Consider the following 16,919-nt stretch of genomic DNA (forward strand, 5'->3'; position numbering starts at 1 on the left):
AGTAGCGACCCCCCCCCCCCCCTATAATTTCAGCTAGTTCCATATACAGGTTGAGTATTCCATATCCAAAATGCTTGGGACCAGAAGTATTTTGGATATTGGATTTTTCTGTATTTTGGAATAATTGCATACCATAATGAGATAACGTGGCAATGGGACCTAAGTCTAAGCACAGAATGCATTTATGTTTCATATACACCTTATACACACAGCGTGAAGGTAATTTTAGCCAATATTTTTTATAACTGTGCATTAAAAAAGTGTGTGTACATTCACACAATTCATTTATATTTCACCATATATACACCATATACACAAAGCCTGAAGGTCATTCAGTACAGTATTTTTTATAACTTTGTGTATTAAACAAAGTTTGTGTACAGTGAGCCATCAGAAAACAAAGGTTTCACTATCTCACTCTCACTCAAAAAATTATGTGTTGCAGAATATTCCGTGTTTTGGAATATTTGGATATGGGATACTCAACCTGTAGATGGTTTCTGGGTATGATATTTTTTCAGCATACCTCTCTACCATACTGATTCAGTGGGACATATTTAGGGCCGGACAGGCGAATGTTAGAGGACATTCTGTCATCCACACTGTGCCAGGAGAGGCTGGGGCATGACGCGTAGTTGTGTTTCGGAAGGGTGACAATATTCTAAGGCCTTTCCCTGATGCAGGTATGCACAGATGATGAGATATTGGAAAGCAGGTTGTAAACTGAGATTGTGGCTCACTGTTCAGAGACTGCACTACTGCAGCCCAGAATTTATGAATCCAGCTTTATCAGTTTCCTCCTGGGCATAGTTGGTGTCAAGTTGTGTGTAGCAGCAGGCGACTGTATTAGCACAGGACCTGATAATAAATCTTGCAAAAATTGGCATGATAAAGATGTTTAATGTCAGGATGAGGCTTGTTGTGCAGCAGAGCCCACCTTGCCTCTGCACAGACAGCTGACATATTAGACAGAAATACACATAGGAACATATTTATCTTCCATCTGGCAAGAAGATTACTATCTGCCTTCAGTTGCTTTAGAATTCAAATTTTAAAAAAACGAAAGAAAAATAATTAATCGTTACCTCTGTTTAAGCAGCTGTGCCCTGACTAGCACCAAAACTCAGTCACTTAGGGGGTCATTCCGAGTTGATCGCTGGCTGCCGTTGTTCTCAGCGCAGCGATCAGGCTAAATATCGGCTTTTCTGCATATGCAATTATTGTTTTGCACAGGTTCTAGCAAAGTTTTCAGTCGCACTGACGGCCGCAAGAAGATTGACAGGAAGGGGGGCGTTTCTGGGTGTCAACTGACCATTTTCAGGGAGGGTTTGCAAAAACACAGGCGTGTCTGAAAAAACGCAGGCGTGGCTGGGCGTTCGCTGGGCGGGTGTATGACGTCAGATCCGGACACAAATAGGCTGAAGTGATCGCAAGCGATGAGTAGGTTCAGAGCTACTCAGAAACTGCACAAACTGTTTTCACAGAGCTCGGCTGCACATGCGTTCGCACTTCTGCTAAGCTAAAATACACTCCCTAGTGGGCGGCGACATAGCGTTTGCACGGCTGCTAAAACTCGGAATGACCCCCTTAGCCTGCTGAGGAAGTGGTATTTGTATTAATTCCTCTTATCTGAATAGATTGGGAGACTGGATTCAGGTGTAGCTGCTGTGCACAAAGAGAGAGAATTTATTTTTTTAATCTCTAATACAAGTCAGCAGGTCAATATATTCACTTTTTTTTTCACATACGGATGTCAAAATACACAGAAAAACATATTTTACAGTACTGGTATAGTGGGTTTACACATTTATCACTACAGGTGACATCCTTTGTGTTCCACCTGTGGCTTACATTACCAGCATTTTTATCTGTCTTGTGCTGCGTTAGCTGTCTCATGGTGAAGGGGTATGGGGATATTTTCAGTCCCGCCGCCCCCGCCCACCTCCCATATAAACATATACAGGTTGAGTATCCCTTATCCAAAATGCTTGGGACCAGAGGTATTTTGGATATCGGATTTTTCCGTATTTTGGAATAATTGCTTACTATAATGAGATATCATGGCAATGGGACCTAAATCTAAGCACGGAATGCATTTATGTTTTATATGCACCTTATACACACAGCCTGAAGGTCATTTTAGCCAATATTTTTTATAACTTTGTGCATTAAACAAAGTGTGTATACATTCACACAATTCATTTATGTTTCATATACACCTTATATACACAGTCTGAAGGTCATTTAATACAATATTTTTAATAACTGTGTGTATTAAACAAAGTTTGTGTACATTGAGTCATCAGAAAACAAAAATTTCACTCTCTCACTCTCGCTCAAAAAAGTCCGTATTTCGGAATATTCCGTATTTCGGATATTTGGATATGGGATACTTAACCTGTAAAACTCACACAATTATGTGCTAAATAATGCAGTGTAAAATTTTGCTTGGGCCTGCAGGTATTTGCATGTGTTCATTTTTATAGGGACCATGAGCAATATGCAATATCTTAATTAACGACATGCAATATTGTATGTTAATTGTCACACACCTTATCACATTTTTGATGAATAGGCCCCATGATATAGTCATTACATATGTATCACTATCAGAGTGACCTCTGAAACCGTTTCCAGGTCTCTTAGTAATACATAAGTGATCTTACTGATGTACCAAATACTGTAGGGAAAAAATTTAGCAAAATGATGCCATCTGCTCACATACATCTAAAAGCGTATATTTCTATGCTATTTGTGTATCAAATCAAGCTTTACTTTAGGACACCTTGCTTGAACTGCAGTTACCGCCAAGTCTTCTACTAATAAGAAAGATATTGCCAAAGCCTTTCTTAAGGTGCTTTTCGGATTTAGAACATATTTCTGACATGGAGAAATCAAATAGTTGAAGATTTTAATATTTTGATCATATCCCAAGTTTCTCATATTCTGAACAACACCCCCAACAGCAAATCCTCTTTCAGACATCAGAGCCGGGACATTGCTGGGTCTAGCAAGCTGACAAATTTTTGGGTCGCAGCCTCGTGAGCAGGGTGAGGGACCCGTAACTTCGTCCTGGTTCGTTTCCTCTCACAGATAAAGAAATCCTGGGTTGATGCATGTTTATGCAAATCTGAGGATTATAATGCATGTGTGAAAAAGGTATGCTAGAAATCATGTGGAGTTTCTAACTAATCTTTTTATTATAAACAGACTGGTAATTCTGAAATGAATTTTGCTATCAAGTACAGATGTGCACCAACCCTGTGTTTTGGTTTTGGTTTCAGTTTTGGATCTGAATTAATTTCGTGTTTTGGCTCTAATTGTACATAACTACCCTCACATGTTTTGCTTTTGGATCTCTCTCTCTCTCTCTCTCTATGTAATTTGGGCATGTTTTGGTTCCTAGAATACTATTAACCTCAGTAACATTCATTTCCAGTAATTTCTAGTCCATTTTGACCAACTCACAGCTCACAATATTGTTCACCAGTATTGACCAAAGGCTGGCTAAACAAAGCGACAGAGCAGCGACACAAACACACAGCAGCTTAGAAGAATATAGCACATCTATGAAACATTTACATCTGTATTTTTCCGCAATTTTAATCTACAAATCCTGGAAATCCAAGTATAGTAATAGCTGACTATTGGCTCACAAACAAGCAAGATGACCATCTGTCTCAATTTAGAATAAACTTTCAGCTCCTGACTGATCCAGAACATACAGCATAAGCGGTGCCCTGGGGATGGTAAGCTGCAATGACCAGTGCAAGGCAGCCTCACCTGTCCATCAATGACACCTGCCCCCCCCCCCCCCCCCCCCCAAAAAAAAAAAATGTATAATGTCTCATCTAATTTCCAGAGGGGAGAACAAGTATAACACTGATATGAGGCCAATTACGGTTTCCTTTTTGTTCCAAGCAGTTCTGCAGTAGTTTCAGCTACTTGGGGATTATGAGACAGACCAGTAGAACTGAACCCAAATTGTGGTGATTTCATAGGGCTCTAGAGTACTGTAGATTACACATTAGATTGCTTGCTAAAAACTCTGGGATTTGTTTAAATGACAATAGTGAAATAGGAATTTGTCAAAATTGCTTTTTACTAATCTAAGACGCAAACTGTTGCATTTGTATAGTGACCTAATCAAACATATAGTAACATCAATAATATTTATATCAAGATCCCATTGAAGTAACAGCAGCCAAAAAAAAATAAAAGGAGGCCAAGGCATATACATGACAACCCCTCTTATTTATGTAGACTGCAATAAGCAATTTTTTGGCAGGTGATTTATGTGTAACACACAGCACTGTCAGGAAGTACAAATACTATTTTAGGATTACCCCCTACTCCAGACTCTCCTTAGGAAATGTCAGGGATGGTGTTTAGTGAAATTGGCTGTTTGCAGCCCCAAACTTGCAAGGACCCTCCACCATGCTTCAATGTTGCCTACAGACACTAATCATAGTACCACTCTCCAGCCCTTTGGCGAATAAACTGCCTTTTATTACAGCCAAATATTTCACATTTTTGACTCAAGTCGTTGAAGATTTTCCAGAGCACCTGCTGCCACTTTTCTGCACCCTAGTTCCTTTCAGGCATAGTTGAGTCGCTTGGCCTTGTTTCCAAGTCGAAGGTACAGTATGGCTTTTTGGCCACATTTCTTCCATGAAGACCACCTCTGGTCAGACTTCTCCAAACAGTAGATGGGCGTACCTGGGTCCCATTGGTTTCTGCCAGTTCTGAGCTGATGGCACTGCTAGACATCTTCCGATTTCAAAGGGAAGTATGTATATGTCTTTCATCTGATGCAGTAAGTTTCTTTAGCCGATCACTGCATCTTTGGTCCTCAACATTGCCCATTTCTTTGTGCTTCAATGCTGAGAAATACAGGCAGGTACTTATCCATCATGCAATACCATCAGGGAGGTGTCTGATTGGCTCCAAATTTATTCTGCAGCAGGACAACTACCCCAAACATACAGCCAATGTCATTAAGAACTATCTTCAGCATAAAGAACAAGGAGTTGTGACCGTAATGCTAGGTCCCTCACAGAGCCCTGATATCAACATCATCAAGTCTGTCTGGGATTACATGAAGAGACTGAAGTATTTGAGCAAGTCTACATCAACAGATGATCTGTGGTTAGTTCTCCAAGATGTTTGTAACAACCACCTTGCCGAATTCCTTCAAAGTCTGTGTGCAAGTGTACCTAGAAGAATTGATGCTGTTTTGAAGGCACAGGGCGGTCGCACCAAATACTGATTTGATTTTGATTTCTATTCTGTTCATTCACTTTGCATTTTGGTAATTGCTAAAAATAAAAAAAAATTAACCCTTCTATTTTTTAAAAGCATGCTTACTTTTGCATAGTACTGTATGTCTTACCATGAATGTTTTAATTTTGTCATTTACAAATAAAATTCATAGAAACTTAAAACATTTTAACAATTAACTTGTTCTAAAGAGTTTTGGAGCCGTAAGAGCAAATATGTGTGAAGGCTTACAACTACATAAATGTAATGAACATTTTGAATGTGTTGTGTTGCTACTTTCTGGCAGTCATCATGCTATCAGTCTATGGGCAAGATGTATAACGCATCGCATTTTGTTAGTGATACATTTAGCCACTGATTGCATAGTGACGTTAAGTAATACCGAATGCATGTGCAATTATAATTAAAATTGCAAAGGACAGCTCTTCCAATAAGAGCTGCCCTTTGCAATTAGAGGAATTCCGAGTTTTTGACCCAGGAGCCCTTCTGCGCATGTGCGGCAGTCGTAAGCTGCGTTAAATACTAGGAGAGATCCTATTGGATCCCTCGGAGGGAATAATGTGTAGCAAAGCCCATATGTTTCTATTAGACAACACCAGATTGTGTAGCCTATAGTGAACAAGCTCCGGAAAGTTTTGCTTTGCTTGAAACATATGGAAAATGTGGTCATATACATAATTGACTACATGACTGTTGCTGACTATCAGTATACTAGGTTACTTAGTGTATTTGCTGGTAACTGATGGTCCCCTTGACTTGACTATTTTTCCCTTTTACTAGTGACTGTAATATCACAAAGAACAGAGAGTACTCGCAAGGTTCAGCCATGATTACATAGTGATGACTATCACAAGCCTGACTCAGCCACTTTGTGATGCAGTAACTTATGCTGCTTTCACATCGCAAAACCTGCTTTTGAAACGGTTCTTTAAACGGTTCTTAAAACGGGTCTGAGCATTTAAACCCCCTTCACATCGCATGTTGTAACCAGTATATTACCATTTCATTACCATTTTGGTACCTTTCACACTGAACCCGTTTCACCCATACAAAACAGTGGTTGTCATTTTAAATGTTTATTTCCTGCTTCTGCCTGGTGAGATCACACATGGAGACAGCCTATCACCTTCTGGGGCTTGCAAATACCGTTTCAGACCCTTTCACACTGCACAATTAAACGGGTCTGAAACGGGTAGGACCCTGCTTTTTTACCGTTTCAAAATACCGGTATTTTGTAAACGGTAAATTGAAGGTGACCCTTTCACATCGCAGCTCGAACCGTTTAGGAAGCCAGTAAAAACGGCAAATTACCGGGTACAAGCTGCGGTGTGAAAGGGGTATTACTGTTTATACTGCATGCTAGTCTTACCAGTGCTCTAATCTTATAATGTGATGATCTGATTCTTCTCCATAAAAGTATTATATGGCTTCATCTGGGGTCTCATGATGTTAATATATAGAAAAAAACTGTTTATTCTTACGCTGAAATATATACTAGAAATAAATCTTTTTTTAATATATTTTGTACATGATTAATTCTATCTTACATTTCTCTGCAGCATGTTGCCATGTTAGCATGAATTTGCTTCTCTACCTAATCAGGCAAGCAGTGACTGATAGCTAGGTATGCTTGCTTTGAAAAATGCAGTGTGGATTGGCTGAATCAAACACAGGGTCAGATCAGTGATGGCATGGAACATATTTTCATCTTTTTAACCTTTTGTCAGATCCCATCAGGACACTGTTGCAGAGATGTGGGTAAAGTTGCAGCTGTCTATAGTGGAGTGAGGTCAGGTGCAGAGCTACCAGTGGTGCAGCTGTTGCATTGCATTGGGTCCCGCTACAATGAAGGGTCCCATAGATGATGGTATTATCAGCAAGAACTAATAATGAGTCATGACTCATCATAGTATGCCACAACAGTCACGGGTTGTAACGAAGAAGGAGGAGGCAGTCCGGCAGTGAGACAGGAGGAGTCTAATAGTATTCATACATTGTCCACACTCAACAAGCTATAACACATCTTTTATGAAGTTGGTGAGCTCACTTGCCATAATAACCAGATTTTGCTGAATACTCTAGAGGAGTGCTTCCCAAACTCGATCCTCAGGACCCCACACAGTTCATGTTTTGCAGGTCACCTGTGGATTTTTAAAATGTGACAGTTGGTGATACACAGTCCATCTGCCGGGTGACCTGGGAAATGTGATCTGTGTGGGGTCCCGAGGACCAAGTTTGAGAACCTCTGCTGTAGAGTGCTGGGATTTTTATTGGGGGGTGGGGGAGGGGAGTGGGATGGTGGCTGATGGTGGTTGGGCATATTGTTGCACCTGGGCCCACCATTTGCTAGTTCCACCACTGAATGGGGTAGTAATACTGTACTGTAATGTATACTGGAGCAGCAGTTTGATACCAGGATAACAATTAACAATGTATAGTATTTACACACATGTTTTATGTCCAGAATGCACTATTTGGGATCTGGTGGTACTCTGTCATGTTCATCCTTTCCTAGCATGCTATTCTGCAGCATACTGGATAATATGCAGATTTTATCAAACTACATTTTTATTTCATTTTCAGATGGAGTTGATAAAAAATGTCAGCACTGCTGAACAGCCATATTTATTTACCCGACACGTTCACTACCTTAACTTCTCAAGGTAAGTTGTTTTTTATACAGAAAAAAAAATGCTAGTTCTAACCAAGAATCCTATTCCAAAGAATGCCATGTATCAGTATTAACAGCAACAAATTAGCCAGATTAGGGGATATAATATAGTAGTTGGGGTAGTTGTACAGATGTGTCCACCAACATCTAGCCTCCCTGCACGTTAAATAGCACTTCTAGACTTGGTAGCACTGAGCATCTTTATATGCATCTTTTTCCATTAAAATGCGTCATATTCGCAAACCGATGTGAGTAAAATGCACACGTGCACAGGCAGGTTATGCTGATTAGGATTATATGCAGAATGCCTATATTCTGTTTTCGACCGTGGCCATACCTCCCAACATGACCCTCTCCAGGAGGGACACAATGCTCTGCTTCTGCACTTTTCTCCTAATTTATGATTGCTGGCACCTGTTTTGAACAGGTTAATAGTTAAGAAAGGTGTTTCAGAACAGGTGATGGCAATTATACATTAAGAGGGAAGTCCAGGAGCAGAGCATTCTGTCCCTCCTGGAGAGGATCATGTTGGGAGGTATGCCGTGGCTGTATCTGCATATGAAATGCTACGCTACCATTTCAAATGCAGAAACAGCCACAGAAGCACAGAGAATATACCTGTTGGTATGCCACATATAATTTGAATCAGCAGAGTGTTCGTTTGCATCCTATTCACAAAGCAATGCATTTTCTGCAAAAGAAGACGCCCGACACTAACGGAGATGCATGGCGCCTGTCAGCTCACTCACACCAAGTATCTCCCGCATGATTTATGAGGACACGTCTGTAGTAGTGGTAGTAGTAGTAGTGGTCGTGTTGGTAGTAGTAGTACCGTTAGTGGTAGTAGGAATAGTAGTAGTACTAGTAGTAATAGCAGTACATCATTAGTGGCAATGGCTATGTCTCATTTACAACTCATAACCTAGAGCGTTGGTTCTCAAACTCAATCCTCAGGACCCCAGACATCTCACGTTTTCCAGCTCACCTAGCATATGCACAGATGTACTAATTACTCACTGACACATTTGAAAAGATCCTTAGGTGATTCTAATTATTTCACCTGTGATTCTGTGGGGAGACCTGGAAACAGGAAACAGGTACTGGTTGGAGTCCTAAGGACTGAGTTTGAGAACCTATGGCCTAGGGAATGACAGTGGACTTAGTTGCTCTTAGCATAGGGTTGGAAGTTGAAATGACCTGACCTTTGCTTTAATTTATTATCCTATTAATTTACAGGAGGGATCATTATAAATGTTACCAGATGTTTTCAGCGATCTTCCCCATTTCTTATTACACTAATGCAGTAGTTCTCCAACTGTGTGTTGTGGCACCCTGGGGTGCCACAGGACACTTGGAGGGTTGCCTCAGGTTGGTGTCTAGGACTAATTTAAACTATTTATTGTCAATGTAATAGGCAAAACTAGTGCTTGTGGCTGCCAGTGATAAAATATTTGGGCAAACAGAAGCAAATCTTGTCCCTCGCCATATAATTGAACCTATGGATGACATATAAACATAATTGACTTAATTTAATATTTTATTAAAAATTTCTCAGTCAGAAAATTTTGGCCTAGGGGAACCGTGAAAATAATTCTGATACTCTAGGGAGCCGTGATTCAAAAACGTTTTGACACCACTGCACTAATGTGTCAGTAGCTAATGAGTGCATGTGTCTCCACTGTGACCTGTACACTGACCTTGTATTGCTCCCCTCAAACTAATGCAGTTCTAAAAAAATGCTTTAAAGGTGTGTTTTTTGGGGGGCAGGGAGGGATTGACGTAATGTGCCTATATATAAAACTATCTTAAACTTAACAGTACACAACATTCCTGCCGACCTCATTCCTTTTTAACATGTGTTAATACTTTGGTTTTGCTACTTATTTTCCACTACCTGTAACCTGGGCTGAATTTAGGAGATCATTCCGACCCGATCGCACGCTGCAGTTGTGGCCGGAACTGCGCATGCCAGACGGCCAAAGGCTGTCGTTACCTAGCGATCGCCTATGCCTGCTTGACAGGCAGAGGCATTCGCTGGGCGGAAGGGTGCGGCACTGCGGTGCTTAGCCGCCGTATTTGGGGCGCGGTCCGGCCAACGCAGGCGTGGCCAGACTGTGCGGGGGGCAGGCCTCAGTGGCTGCCTGACTCACATGCAGCTGCTGCGAGCCAGGGCAGCGATGAGTAACTCCCCACCAGTCCCAAGAGCTGCGCTGGCCTCGAGTTACTCTTTAAGTACAAAAGCATCGCCACTTTGCGATGCTTTTGTACTTATGCGGGGGGGGGGAGGAGGCGGTCTGACATGCGGGGCAGACTAGCCGTGTGCTGGGCGTCCCCCCGCATGTCTGGGAAGATGATCGTAGCTGTGCTAAATTTAGCACAGCTACGATCAACTCAGAATGACCCCCTTAGTTGTTTTGCGACAGAATCATGTAACAAAGAATTAGCTATTATATTTTTTAATCTGTACTATGCATTGTGTTGTTTAATGCAAATTGGGAACATTGTAATATAGTTTGCTATTTTTTATAAGTATTTTGGCTTTGTATAATAATGTATAAGAATCTATTATTTATAATATTGTTTATTAAGATAAAACTGTGTTTTGAGTAAATTAGTCATGTACAGTCATCCAGTTTAAGTGATTAATAAGCCTCTGAGAACTCGCAGCTCATAATTTGTATAGCATTCATTATTTGTTTTTCAAAACAATTTCCATTATAAGGCTATGTACTCCACCTGTATATTTAAAAATGTAGCTCACAACAGAAATTCATTACTACTACATGGTATCGATGTATGTGTCTCAGAGTGCTAATATCTTGTAGAAATTATGCTCAGTGCACAGTTCTGGGGGAGGATGGGGGAGAGGGGTATAGTGGAGTATTCAATCAGCAGCAATGGCCATAAGGTGCGACCACCAACATTGACGATTAGCTGCCCTCGCCCATAGTGGTGCACAGGAAGATCTGAGATGTTGTGTTACTGTCATTAGTGGTGTTGTGCGGTGCAGCGATTCCCAAAAGCACTTTGATGCTAATTGAACAATATCTTTGGCTGATTGGATGCTCTTCTGGGGTCATTGAGATGCGGTCGGATTTGCTACCACTGCTGAAGCAGCAATGATAGCGCTGTATGGTAAAACAGCAGGAGGTGTCTATTACCAGCAGATGCCTCCTGCCAAAGTAGTGATCGGACCTGCGTCCTGGTACGTAGTATCGGATCAAAGCACCCACTATTGGGTGGCTTGCGGCACCCATGGTGCCATGCAAGCTGCTCGTTGCAGAAGCCAGTAAGTGTCTGTCCTACGACTGAGATCCATGGCATCTTTCCATTCCCTAAACAGCGGTCACACATTTTAATACAACATAAAACATAAAATTAGTTGTATTAAAATGTGTGAAAAACCCTTAAATTAATCCCAGTTGGTGGATTTTTACCATTGAGGATTTGCTTATCCTTACTAGGTTTTTCAGATACAACCAAAACTTATGGTGTTATATGTTTTAAAAAAACTGTACGCGCTATGTGATTTCTGTTCTTTTTCTTTTTACATATGTGCATTGGTCATGTACCGAAGACAGTGTGTGTATCAGATAAGTGATGTCCATACAATATCACTTGGTTCACTCTATACTAATTCTTTAAAAACACTAAATAGGCGCACTTTTTCTCCACTAGTTACCAGTGGCGTGCGGTGAGGTCAGTGGCTGGTGAGGCACTGCAGCCATAATGTCCGCCAAGCCTTGTTGATGAAACCTACCGCCGCCGAGCCAATGCCCGCTACCACCACTGTCCTTGCGTGCGCCAAAGGCACACATGCTCCTGGAAAAGTGGACGTAGTCTTGCAATGAGGGTGTGGCCTCACAACAAGGGGCATGGCCTCAATGGGAATGCTGTATCCATGTGATCAGGACAGGGTGATGCCCGATCAGGACAGGGTGATGCATTGGAAAGGCAGTGGGTGTGACAGGAGAGAGATGGTGATGGGGAGACAGTGATGCAGAGGAGATGCAGTGGGTGACAGGGAGAGGATGACGGAGAGAGGGTGACAGAGAGAGGCAGTGGGTGACAGGGAGAGGGTGACACCAGGGAGAGGATGACAGGAAGAGGGTAACACCAGGGAGAGTTTTACAGCAGTAGGTAAAAGGGAGAGGGTGATACCATGGAGCTGGTGACAGGAAGAGGGTGATGCCAGGGAGATGGTGACAGGAAGAGGGCGATGTCAGTTAAAGGTTGACAGCAGTAGGTGACAGGGATAGGGAGATGCCACGGAGCTGGTGACAGGAAGAGGGTGACATGGAGAGGGTGCCAGCTGTAGGTGACAGGAAGAGGGTGACACCAGAGAGAGGGTGACAGGAAGAGGGTGACGCCAGGGAGAGGGTGACGCCAGGGAAAGGGTGACAGGAAGAGGGTGATGCCAGGGAAAGGGTGACAGGAAGAGGGTGATGCCAGGTAGAGGGTGACAGCAGTGGGTGACAGTAGAGGGTGAAAGGGAGAGGGTGATACTAAGGAGAGCATGTTGGCAGTACAGCATAGAACATAAGCAGTACAGCCCGGTCCCCGATGAGCTTAGCCCATGTCAAAGTAAAGTACCCGCCACTCTCCCCTGAAAATCCTAGCCAGCCCCCGCCGCCACCAGTAACAGAGAGGAAACAACAAACCTGGTCCCTGTGGCAGGGCTGCTCATCCTTCAGTACTTCCTAGCTCCACCTGTACAGGGCCGCAGGCTGCTGGAATTACTACTCTGTCATCAGGGCTCCAGGTGTGGCTGGGAGCAGGGCCGGTGCACGGTGGCACTGCGCTCTAGGCTACGTTTTAGCCTACCACCCATCCTCCCTCAAAAACCTGCACAATTGACTTTTGGGAAAAGCTGGTGAGTAGACTATAGGGCAGCACCAGAGTCTACTCACTTGCACCACCGCCTAGAGAGAAGGGGGCTTGGATGGAGATGGCACACAGGCCCCCTCCTTGCTGAATACACCTTTGTGTGGGATCGGTAAGGGATTACGTTGCATGGGATGCCGAATGTCAGTAGCCAGAATGCCGGCAGAGGGGGGGCAAGCACAACAAAGCTCCCTGCGCTCACCACGCTGCGGGCTCAGTGTTGAGTCTCAATCGCCACAGGTTCTATTCCCCCTCTATGGATGTCATGGACACACACAGAGGGGGAATCACCTCGCCGGTATTTCAGTGGCGGTATAGTACCCCTGTTGGGATCCCGGTGTCTGTATTGAGACAGCTGGGATTCCGACAATCGTTTTTTTAACCGCATACCGTGTGTGTGTGTGTGTGTGTGTGTGTGTGTGTGTGTGTGTGTGTGTGTAAAAAAAGGGAAAAAAAATCCATGTGCTCTGTATGTACATAGGTGGTCATTCCGAGTTGTTCGCTCATTATTTTTTTGTCGCATCGGAGCAATAAGTCGCTAATGCGCATGCGCAATGTCCGCAGTGCGACTGTACCAAGTAAATTTGCTATGCAGTTAGGTATTTTACTCACGGTTTTTTCTTCGTTCTGGTGATCGTAATGTGATTAACAGGAAGTGGGTGTTTCTGGGCGGAAACTGGTCGTTTTATGGGCGTGTGCGAAAAAACGCTACAGTTTCTGGGAAAAACGCGGGAGTGGCCGGAGAAACGGAGGAGTGTCTGGGCGAACGCTGGGTGTGTTTGTGACGTCAAACCAGGAACGACAAGCACTGAACTGATCGCACTGGCAGAGTAAGTCTCGAGCTACTCAGAAACTGCACAGAGAAGTCTTTTCGCAATATTGCGAATCTTTCGTTCGCAATTTTAAGAAGCTAAGATTCACTCCCAGTAGGCGGCGGCTTAGCGTGTGCAAAGCTGCTAAAAGCAGCTTGCGAGCGAACAACTCGGAATGAGGGCCATAGACAACAATAATACATACACTTCCTCAACTTTCACAAAACATTACTCCCCCCCACACCAGTGGCGGAACTAGCGAGCGGTGGGCCCAGGTGCGACAAAATGCTTTGCCCCCCCCCCCCCCCAACACATCCCATCCAAGTCCACCCCTGGAGAGGATCTGGTGAGGGGGACCTGCTCAGGGCCAGAGAAATGGATACCTAGCAACAGTGCCGTAACTAGACATTTTCGCACTGTGTGCAAGAAACGGCATCGGAGCCCCACCCCTGCATGGAAAACAGGGGCAGTGCGCGCCGTAGGCGCGCGCAAAAATACATAGTGGCGTGGCTTCGTGGGGAAGGAGTGTGGCCACAAAATAATACCAATTCATAAAACGGTGCACAGTAGTCTCCATTCTTCAAATTACGCCGCACAGTAGCACCACTACACCAGGTAGAGACCCCTTTACACCTTACAGCGGACAGATTCCTCTTTTTACACATTACGGCAGACAGCGTCCCCTTTTTACACATTACGGCAGACAGCGTCCCCCTTTTTACACATTACGGCAGACAGCGTGCAGTTTTTACACATAGCGGCAGACAGCGTCCCCTTTTTACACATAACGGCAGACAGCGTGCCCTTGTTACACATAGCGGCAGACAGCATACACTTTTTACACAACGGCAGACAGCGTTCCCTTGTTAAACATAGCGGCAGACAGCGTACACTTTTTACACATAACGGCAGACTGCGTCCCCCTTGTTACACATAGTGGAAGACAGCGTGCACTTTTTACACATAACGGCAGACAGCGTGCCCTTGTTACACATAGCGGCAGACAGCGTACACTTTTTACACATAACGGCAGACAGCGTGCCCTTGTTAAACATAGCGGCAGACAGCGTACACTTTTTACACATAACGGCAGACTGCGTGGCCCTTTTTACACATTACGGCAGACAGCGTGTACTTTTTACACATAACGGCAGACAGCGTCCCCTTTTTACACATAATGGCAGACAGCGTGCCCTTGTAACACATAGCGGCAGACAGCGTACACTTTTTACACATAACGGCAGACAGCGTGCCCTTGTTAAACATAACGGCAGACAGCGTACACTTCTTACACATAACGGCAGACTGCGTCCCCCTTGTTACACATAGCGGCAGACAGCGTCCCCTTTTTACACATTACGGCAGACAGCGTGCCCTTGTTACACATTACGGCAGACAGCGTCCCCCTTTTTACACATTACGGCAGGCAGATTCACCCTTTTTACACATAGCATCAGGCAGATTCCCCATTTTTACACATAGCGGCAGGCAGTCCCCCCTTTTTACACATTGCGGCAGGCAGATTCCCCTTTTTACACATTGCGGCAGGCAGATTCCCCCTTTTTACACATTGCGGCAGGCAGTCCCCCATTTTTACACATTTCGGCAGGCAGTCCCCCATTTTTACACATTGCGGCAGGCAGTCCCCCGTTTTTACACATTGCGGCAGGTAGTCCCCCATTTTTACACATTGCGGCAGGCAGTTCCCCATTTTTACACATTGCGGCAGGCAGATTCCCCTTTTTACACATTGCGGCAGGCAGATTCCCCCTTTTTACACATTGCGGCAGGCAGTCCCCCATTTTTACACATTGCGGGAGGCAGTCCCCCATTTTTACACATTGCGGCAGGCAGTCCCCCGTTTTTACACATTGCGGCAGGTAGTCCCCCATTTTTACACATTGCGGCAGGCAGTTCCCCATTTTTACACATTGCGGCAGGCAGATTCCCCCTTTTTACACATTGCGGCAGGCAGTCCCCCATTTTTACACATTGCGGCAGGCAGTCCCCCATTTTTACACATAGCGGCAGGCAGTCCCAACAAAGAAAGAAAGAAAGAGACAGAAAGAAAGAGACAGAAAGAAAGAATTATACTTACCCTCTCCGGCGTCTCCACTGGCTCAGGCTCCTCGGTGCAGCATCAGACGATTCCCGGGCTGGAGAGAAGGAGGAGGAGGGAGGTGGAGGAGGGAGCCGCAGCAGCGCTGTGTCATTGGTGGAGGCGCTGCTGCTGCTGCCCCTCTGCTTCACTATAGGCTGTTCTCGGAAGACAGACTATAGTGAAGCAGAGGGGCAGCAGCGCCTCCACCAGTAGTAAAGCGCTGCTGCGGCTCCCTCCTTCGGCTCCCTCCTCCTCCTTCTCCCCCCTACTGCTGCTCCTCTCCTCTCTGTTCGGGCGGCTGTGCGCTGCGGGCAGCGGTTGCCCGCAGCGCACAGAGGCATGTAATGAGTCAGTTTGACTCATTACATGCTTTGGGCCCCTGGACAGAGGCGGGCCCCAGTGCAACGCACTGGTTGCACTGGCGGTAGTTCCGCCTCTGCCCCACACACACACACACACATTACACCATCTTCAAGTAACTTCAGCATACTATAATACAAGATAGTACACAATACCATGACAGTGATACAATCCCCACCCCACACAATACTATTTACCAACCCACTCCCTTAGATAATACTAACACAACACCCCTAGATAATATTAATATATACCCCAGCCCCCATGTATAAAAAAAACCCACACCCATCCCCCCACAGATACTTACTTTTGACTGTGGGAAGTTGCAGTCACTCTCTATACTGTATTGCCTGGCTCACCCCATGGAGCTGGCTGGGAAGGAATCAGATCTTCCCAACACGAGCAGGAAAGGGGTGTGGCCTCTGCCGTGAGGGGGCGGAGCCTCATGAGGGTATTGAGCAGGTACATACAGATGCAGGAGACTGTGGCTGGTCCCGGGGAAGGGAGCAGCCATACAAATAGGGAAGGGACGGGCATCGGGCACTGCTGCAGCAGGCATGTCAGACTATGACATGTCTGCATTCCCGGCCAGAGTGACAGCAGCTGAAAGGGGTGGGTGCAGCAGCTACAGTTTACAGCATCTATCGCCGCTGCACATAGTAAAATAAGGGAGGGGAGGGGCGGGGGCGGGCATATGTAAATAATAATAATCTGCCTTTGCTCCCTCGATGCCAGAGAAGCCACTGCCCAACTGTATCTGAATGTGAGAGGGGCGTGCTGAAAGCGGCACTTCCCTTAGGTGCCGCTTCAG

General features: G+C 44.7%; 1 protein-coding gene across 1 annotated transcript in view; it reads left to right on the forward strand.

Moving 5' to 3' along the window:
- The window catches only part of UST (uronyl 2-sulfotransferase), a 641,538-nt gene that overhangs the window by 473,409 nt on the left and 151,210 nt on the right, over window positions 1-16,919 (forward strand). Inside the window, exon 4 of the mRNA XM_063917505.1 lies at window positions 7,864-7,943. Coding sequence (XP_063773575.1) covers window positions 7,864-7,943 — 80 coding nt within the window. The remainder of the gene's footprint in view (window positions 1-7,863; window positions 7,944-16,919) is intronic.

Source organism: Pseudophryne corroboree, chromosome 4 (assembly GCF_028390025.1).
Source record: "Pseudophryne corroboree isolate aPseCor3 chromosome 4, aPseCor3.hap2, whole genome shotgun sequence".
In the NCBI taxonomy this organism is placed as follows: domain Eukaryota; kingdom Metazoa; phylum Chordata; class Amphibia; order Anura; family Myobatrachidae; genus Pseudophryne; species Pseudophryne corroboree.